The 8,789-nt window shown below is 42.3% G+C and overlaps 1 protein-coding gene across 3 annotated transcripts; it reads left to right on the forward strand.

Annotated features, from left to right (window-relative positions):
* Positions 1–2,689: 2,689 nt before the first annotated feature.
* On the forward strand, positions 2,690–5,802 carry LOC115129979 (complement C1q-like protein 2). 3 transcript variants are annotated; one of them, XM_029660768.2, is made up of 6 exons: positions 2,690–3,086; positions 3,424–3,486; positions 3,636–3,677; positions 4,451–4,513; positions 4,806–4,934; positions 5,156–5,802. In XM_029660768.2, the coding sequence occupies exons 1-6, from the start codon at positions 2,759–2,761 to the stop codon at positions 5,440–5,442; spliced, it is 912 nt and encodes a 303-aa protein (XP_029516628.1). In that variant the 5' UTR covers positions 2,690–2,758; the 3' UTR covers positions 5,443–5,802. The 3 variants fall into 3 exon arrangements, with proteins under 3 accessions (XP_029516628.1, XP_029516629.1, XP_029516630.1); XM_029660769.2 differs by lacking the exon at positions 3,636–3,677; XM_029660770.2 differs by lacking the exons at positions 3,424–3,486; positions 3,636–3,677.
* Positions 5,803–8,789: the final 2,987 nt, after the last annotated feature.

The raw sequence follows: 8,789 nt of genomic DNA on the forward strand, positions 1-8,789 counted from the left end.
AATCTCTTGAGTGTTGTTACACAACCCTGAGTCTTAAATAGTGATTACTCTGCCCACTAGTGGTCATATAATAATACTGCACTATCGTTTAGGACTACGGTCAGACTCAAAGTCTAACAATACAGTTTAGACCAGACTAAATAACACAGTTATTTCCACTATAATGACTCCAAGTATACAGTTAGTGACAGATCAAATGACTTTCTCTGTGAAACCAGGATGGATTGAATCATTTCCTCATCTGATCATCTACATAATCTGACTATTTTAGAGGCCGGTATTAAATCAAAGAAAAGGCTTATGGGAAATTGTGTAAATTTGTCAGCGGATTGAATTTGGAGGATTCGTCACAAAAAGAGAAATTCCCCTCCGAGAGTCTCGGAGACTTGCAAAATGAAGAAAATGACAAGGTGAAACGGCTTGTCGCGATCTATCAAACCGTATTGTATGGTTGTTAAATAATGACCATTGGTTGTAGTGGCAGTAAGCAGATAACCATTGTTCTATATATCAAGGCTGTACTTGGGTTGGTGGTTACTGTCACTTCTGGTTTGTTATGTCATCTATACACACGAAACAGGTGAATTGGATTTAGAAACATACTTTCTCTTTTACCAGACCACTTCTACACTACGTTCAGATCAACCAAAGAAAATATAAATGGAAAATTAAAACCAAACATCCACATATTTGATATGTATAAAATAATATAATTGGTGAAACTTATGATGCAGTCATTGATTTGTGCAGAACCTCAGACTCATCTAAATAAGATTATACTATTTATGTGGAATCAAAATGAATCTGAAAAGTGTTTATACAAATGGTAGCCTTGTTCAGTGTCCCTTATCAGTAACCTTGTTCAGTAGCCTTGTTCAGTAACCTTGTTCAGTAGCCTTGTTGAGCAGCCTTGTTCAATAGACTTGTTCAGTAACCTTGTTCAGTAGCCTTGTTGAGCAGCCTTGTTCAGTAGACTTGTTCAGTAACCTTGTTCAGTAGCCTTGTTCAGTAACCTTGTTCAGTAGCCTTGTTCAGTAACCTTGTTCAGCAGCCTTGTTCAGTAACCTTGTTCAGTAGCCTTGTTCAGTAACCTTGTTCAGCAGCCTTGTTCAGTAACCTTGTTCAGTAGCCTTGTTCAGTAACCTTGTTCAGTAGCCTTGTTCAGTAACCTTGTTCAGTAGCCTTGTTCAGTAACCTTGTTCAGCAGCCTTGTTCAGTAGACTTGTTCAGTAGCCTTGTTCAGTAACCTTGTTCATCTCCTATTCACTACTGTAATTATTACACTCACTTTAGCCAACTGGTATATAAATAACATACTTAAAAAATCATGCTATTAGTATTCTCCTGTTTAAAATATCTAATTCAATGACCTTGAATAATAATACTGATGCTATTACCGAAAAAATGCTACTGTGTATAGCTGTAAAGTTTTGCTTACAAAATACATACACACACACATATCTCTCTCTCTCTCTCTCTCTCTCTCTCTCTCTCTCTCTCTCTCTCTCTCTCTCAGTTATATAGCTGGCATCAATCTGACACAACTCAAATAAATGGTAATATTGAATACAAGCACATCCCTCTTGCTCTGTCTTTGTTTTCCCTGGCTATTTGCCACATCATGAAAAACAATCACCAGTATCATATCCCTAACATTTAACCAGGTTGCCCACATATCCTCATACAAAAAGCACCACTACAAGAATCTGACAATGTCAATTACATGGAACCCACTGATTTCCCATTCTTCCAAAGTAGAAGAGATCAGCTGAATATATGTTCCAGGTCAAAGGTCAAATATCATCTCCCCCGCATTTTCTTTCCCAACACAACAACCCCACAGGCGCTGCTAACGTTCTCTTTCCTGCATCTCCATCGTACTGGGGGGCGGGAGGGGGGCTGTCAGTCCCCAGGTGGAGCTGTTGAGTACTGTTCAGCTCCTCTCCCCCACCAGCTAGTCAGTCAGTGTGTCCAGGAGAACAATGCTTTGGGTTATTCATCGATTGCCTATTTCAATCCTAGCAAAAGCTACTCCATGAACACACACACACACACTCCAACCGCAAGCACCCCTATAGGCTTATTTATGATGAGCATATCATCCTACTGCTACAGTATGAAAACCAGCCGTGAGGCTCCTTGTAAAACTAAACTAAATATATATATATTTAATGGTAGAATATATAGATGAAAACTAATTAACTGATGACTGAATAAATGAATGGGAAGTACTGATTACCGGTTGTTGTGTGAGCTGCTCAATTGATTTGACAGGATGCAAACGTTTTGTGTGTGTGTGTGTGTGTGTGCGTGCTTGCGTGCGTGCGTGTGTGTGCGTGCGTGTGTGTGTGAGTGCATATCTGTAAAAGAACATGTCAATACTATGTGATTGTGTTACTTCTGAATGTGTAATCAGTTCATCTGTGCATCTACAGTGTGCATTCATGCATTGTGTGTGATCTGTCACAGTATTAGTACTATGTAAATAGATAAACATAAACATTGACACACCGTACCTTATGGAGATAAAGAAAGACCTTCAACCAAATAACAGGTTCTGTTCTCCCACAACCTTGCAGTGTCTCAGATTAAAAAGGCAGCCAGCTCACCTTGAATTCTTCAGCAGGATCCTTGACATTCTTTTGTACACATTACGTCAGAAACATGTGAAACACTTCTCAGGCAGTGGTTCACTGCTTTTTTTTGCCTGGAGTGAACCTCACAGGCTGCGTTATTTCCGAAGAGGTGTCGTTTCAGAATGAGGGGTGCTGTAGCTCTGCTGGTGTTGCTGTTCTGTCCGTCTGGGACACGGACTCAGGGAGAAAGTGGTGGGGACAGAGAGAGTTTGGTAGAGAGCCACGGGACTGAAGATACAGAGACGACTAGTAAACAGACGACTGGCCAGACCATCACAACCCCTGATATCTGGGGCGAGGTAGAGGAGCTTAGAGACATGGTGGATAACTTGGGAACTGTGGTTTTGGAGCAGAGACAGAAGCTGAGGAACATGGAGAAACGAGTGGAAAGAAGGTGGAGAGGAAAAAGGAGCAGAGGAGCTGAGGCCAGACTGGAGAGTGAGAATGCAGGTGTTTATGGATGTTGGTTCATTATGACCTCGTTTCAGTGGAGGATGAACATGTTTGTGAGACTTGTTTTGTTTCCATAAATCCAGCTATGGGGACCAGACTGAGTCAAATCAAAAAATCGAATCAAATTGTATTTGTCACATGCGTCAAATACAACAGACCTTACAGGGAAATGCGTACTTACAAGCCCTTAACCAACAATGTAGTTTTAAGAAAATTGTTAAGAAAGTATTTACTAAAATAAACTGAAGTAAAAATAAATCAATGACAAATGAATTTGTTATAACGAGGTCAGATTAGAGGAGGATCATGATCTTCCATTTTCTCGTAATTCTAGCCATGGGCGCCAGACTGAGTGCCAGTGAAAGGGAGGTGGGGGAGCTGCAGAGAATGAATGCAGGTAAATGTAGTTTGTCCACCAACATCAGTTGTTTATCGTTAGAAAGAAAGGGTCATGAATAAAACTGTATTTGTAAAATTGTCCATGAAAACTGTTTATAGACCGTTTATTTATGCTTATTTCTCATATGAACTCACTTCATATTTTAGCCCTGGAGGCCAGAGTGACAGACAGTGAGAATGGGAACACAGGTAAATCAATGTGACCGGATTCTGGATCGTAGGCGTTTGTTGCCTTTTCCTAACTTCCCTGACCTTTCATATGCCTTAATTACAAACGTGTCTGGGATCTGTTAAATGATGACCCTGGTTTCGTCAAGGAGAAAGCACGGAGCTATGTAGGGAGAAAGGCAGGATCCCATGTTTGAGAGAAAGGAGGGGGATAATAGACTACTTCCTGGAGGACGACGCCACGCTGACTCGTTCGTTTCCATGTGAATTCTTAAAAAGATGGGTGGGGTGAAGGCCTAAGAAGGTGTGAACAATGCTGAATGGGCGTAAACCAAAAAAAAGAGCCCTCTAGAAAGTGTGAAAATCATTCAAGGGCACTTTTGCCTCCTACTTGTCTCCAAAATGTAATAACAGCTTTGTCAAATTTCAAAGAAGCATAACTTAATTATATCATATTATATGCCGATTTGAAGCTAAGTCTGTACTTTTATAAAATGTAAAAGAAAGACAATCTTGAAAATTGGACATAAGCTCGCTCACCTTCCTGAGTTCAGTCACATATATAATTTTTTAATTTTTAATTTAACCTTTATTTAACTAGGTAAGCCAGTTAAGAACAAATTCTTATTTACAATTACCCCGGCCAAACTCGGCCAACGCTGAGCCAATTGTGCGCCACCCTATGGGACTCCCAATCACGCACGGATGTGATGCAGCCTGGATATATGAAATCATTCTGCTTAAAACAGAGAGTTTAAGCATCATTTGACTAATCGGTCTTTTTGTAATGGTAGCTTTAGAGGCCAGACTGAATGCCAGCGAGGGGATGGTGGAGAAGCTGAGGAGAGAGAATGCAGGTAAACTCCATGGTGCATGTACTGTAGGCCTACGATTGCACATGCTTGTAATCTAATGGAATGGCTGTTGGGCTGTTGGCGGTTTTTATACTTTGCTCCATGGCCGAATGCGTTCGTAATATGACACATGTCACAGATTGCATCTTTGTTTTTCACTTAAACCTTTCGTTAGGATTTCATCTCTATGTTCTTTTTAGGTGATTTTCGTCTTCATCAGAACCATATTATGCATTTTACCATGTTTGTTTTTGTCTTTCATCAGTGATTTGAATTCCCTCCTCTGTGTTCATAGACAGACCAAAGGTGGCCTTCTCTGCTGGTTTGACTAACGATGGACATGTAGGACCCTTTAATAGTATCACCACACTAGTATACAGAAGGGTCATCACCAACATCGGCAAGGCCTACAACCCAAATACAGGTTTTTCAACATTCTAAGACCCCCTTTTCACTTTTGTATTCAAATGTGACCTGGGATCAGATCATGTTCACATTAGACATCTGCTATCGGACAGGTGTACACATGCATTGTGATTGTGTCATCTTTATCCCATTTAGAAACATGTAGACAACCAGCTATTCCAGCGTTGCTAACAGTGTCTGTGACAGTCTGTTAACTTATTTTACTCTCCTCTGATGCAGGTGTCTTCACAGCCCCAGTGAGAGGACTCTACTACATCAGATTCACTGCCATGGGTCTCAAGGGTCCACAGTCCGTAGATGCCCATATTTACCACAACGACAAGAGTGTCATGTTCAATCACCAGAACAATGACAATGGGCGTAATAGGTTCTTGTCTAATGCGTTGACTCTAGAGCTGGAGGCCGGGGATGTGGTCTACATGCGTCTCCCAGTCAATCAGGAGCTCTATGATGAAAAGTCGAGTAACTACAGCACCTTCAGTGGCTTCCTGCTCTTCCCTATGTGAAGGGAGCACTCTGGTGTGAGTTTGAGATCAATCAATTATCCAGATCATTTGCACCATTGATGTAAAGCGACTCCTTCACTCCATCCAGGCTTTTGCTTTTGTATTTTTGACAATGAGAAATGCAGAGGAAAAAGAAAATGAGATCATATATAATCATAAAAAGGAATGATTTATTTGATTTGAAACTGTAAAAGGTTGTTACATTCATATGTTGATGGACATAAGAAGTCCAGACCCCTCTTTGACCAGTAACCAAATCAAAGTGTGAACCAGTAACACAACAATGATGCTTGACTTAGTAGTGGTGTACAAGGCACTCTCCGGTTGACATTAAACAGGCTGTGTGTGGCTCTCCCCCTACCTCCCCACAGTAAGGCCTTTGTCTTTGTCGCTCTTGGTGAACATAACTCAGAGAAAATAGATATCACGTGGCGTTCCAAAAGGTTTTGTTTTGGGTCTGGTACGGTTCAGTTTATACAGGATATGTTACACCTTGGTAGCATTATCAGAAGGCACAGAATTGATTTTCACTGCTACGCAGACGATATACAGCTTTACATTTCTGTGTCACCAGAGTATTTTAGCTCCACAGATAAAGTATTAGACTGTATTAGTGATATAAATACCTGGATGGCACACAACTTCCTCCAGCTAAATCAAGACAAGAATGAGGTACTTATTATTGGAGCCAATTATTACAGAGAATTTGGCTCACATTTTAATTTACGGGCAATGAGGGTAAAACACCAGGTAAAAAACCTAGGTGTCATTTCATATTCTGAACTCAATTTCAAATCACACATTAGGAATGTGACCAAAATCGCTTTTGACCACCTGAGGAATATTTCCAAGGTGCGGCTGTTTCTCTCTCAGGCTGATACAGAGAAACTCTTTCCATGCTTTTATTACAAGCAGACTACTGCAATGCTCTCCTGTCTGGTACGCCCAAGAAAGCCATTGGTCAACTGCAAAACATACAGAACTCTGCAGCACGGGTACTGACCAAGACCAGATGTAGAGCACACATCACATCAGTTTTAAAGTCTCTGCACTGGCAGCCTGAGGGTTTTTAAATCAATCCACAATTGTGCACCCCAATACATGTCAGACATGCTTTTAAGTTATGTACCCAGTTGGTCCCTCAGGTCTTCTGTCCCCAAAGCCTAGGACCAAGAAGTATGGAGAGGCAGCCTTTTGTTATTATGCCTCCAGTCTCTGGAATAGTCTGCCAGAGAACCTGAGGGGGGCTGAAACTATAGACATCATTTAAAAGAGATCTTTTTAGTTTTGCTTTACCTAAGGGTGCTTTTTAGTTGTTCAGTCTTTGTTATTCTTTATTTTATCCTCCTATTTCAGTTTTGAATTAATATTTTTTTCCTGTGAAGTGCATTGTGTTGCGTTCATGTCTGAAATGTGCTGTATAAATAAAGCTTGATTTAATTTGATCTAAAAGGCCCTGCTTAATCAAAGGCTTTATTAATTAAATTTCTAATGTGACTGACACTATATAATCCTACATTAACAGTATGTTGTAATCTCGAAGGTTTCCCTCATGATTATGCAGATGTTCAAGGCATCTGACACGATACACTATAAATACAAACGTATGTGGACACCCCTTCAAATTAGTGGATTCATCTAGTTCAGCCACACCTGTTGCTGACAGGTGTATAAAATCAAGCACACAGTCATGCAATCGCCATAGACAAACATTGGCAGCAGAATGGCCTTACTGAAGAGCCCAGTGACTTTCAACGTGGCACCATCATAGGATGCCACCTTTCCAACAAGTCAGTTTGTCACATTTCTGCCCTGGTAAACTACAAGTGCTGTTATTGGGAAGTGGCAACGTCGAGGAGTAACAACGGTTCTGCCGCTAAGTGGTAGGCCACACAAGCTTACAGAACGGGGCCGCAGAGTGCTGAAGCGCTAGCGTGTAAAAATGGTCTGTCCTTGGTTGCAACACTCACTACCTAGTTCCAAACTGCTTCTGGAAGCAACATCAGCACAATAACTGTTCGTCGGTAGCTTTATGAAATTATTTCCATGGCCGAGCAGCCGCCCACAAGCCCATGCGCAATGCCAAGCGTCGGCTGGAGCGGTGTAAAGCTAGTCGCCATTGGACTCTGGAGCAGTAGAAACACGTTCTCTGGAGTGATGAATCACGCTTCACCATCTGGCAGTCCGACAGACAAATCTGGGTTTGGCGGATGCCAGGAGAACGCTATCTGCCCAAATGTATAGTGCTAACTGTAAAATTTGGTGAAGGAGAAATAATGGTCTGGGGCTGTTTTGCATGGTTAGGGCTAGGCCCCTTTGTTCCAGTGAAGGGAAATCTTAAACGCTACAGCATACAACGACATTCTAGACAATTCTGTGCTTCCAACTTCCAGGCAACAGTTTGGGGAAGTCCCTTTCCTGTTTCAGCATGACAATTCCCTCGTGCGCAAAGCGAGTTCTATACAGAAATGTTTTGTCGAGATCGGTGTGGAAGAACATGACTGGCCTGCACAGAGCCCTGACCTCAACCCCATCAAACATCTTTGGGATGAATTTGAACACCGACTGCGAGCCAGGCCTAATCGACCAACATCGACCAACATCAGTGCCCGATCCCACTAATGCTCGTGGCTGAATTGAAGCAAGTACCCGCAGCAATGTTCCAACATCTAGAGAAAAGCCTTCCCTGAAGAGTGGAGGCTGTTATAGCAGCAAAGGGAGAGGCAAACTCCATATTAATGCCCATGAGTTTAGAATGAGATGTTCAACAAGCAGGTGTTCACATACTTTGGTCATGTAGTGTATAACATCATAGCCCAGGTTGAAATGCAACCTTTCATCACAAGAAGGAGAATGCCAGAGTTGTCACTTGTACTGGATATCTTTAGGTAGCTTCAGTATGTGTGTGTGGGTGTGTGTCTCTCTACCTTTGAGACGTGACTCTCCCTTAGGGGCGATAATGGCATTCTCCATGACAACGGCCGCATGACATCGCCGCTGCCCTTGAGGGCCAGGACACATCCTCCGGGGGATCACCGTGGAAACACGATAGGGTCAGAGGTCACCTTCTGTCACCCCCCCCTCCCTCCCTCCTTCTCAGGTGGTGAAAAGGATGAAGCTAGAGGCGAGGACTGTATCCCAGCTCTCTGCCCTGGTATGGTAGTAAGAGGCTTTAACCACAGGCTGCATCTGCTCTGGCTAGGTCTGACTGTATGTAGCAACTGCTGCTTGCCGGCTGTCTCTAAGGCCAGAGCTGAATCAATATACTGTGGATGCACTCAGCACCCATGCATACTGTTACACAGTGCAGCCTTCGGGCAGAGGTACAATATGTCAACAGTACAAGA

Source organism: Oncorhynchus nerka, linkage group LG5 (genome assembly GCF_034236695.1).
Source record: "Oncorhynchus nerka isolate Pitt River linkage group LG5, Oner_Uvic_2.0, whole genome shotgun sequence".
NCBI classification, from domain to species: Eukaryota; Metazoa; Chordata; class Actinopteri; order Salmoniformes; family Salmonidae; genus Oncorhynchus; species Oncorhynchus nerka.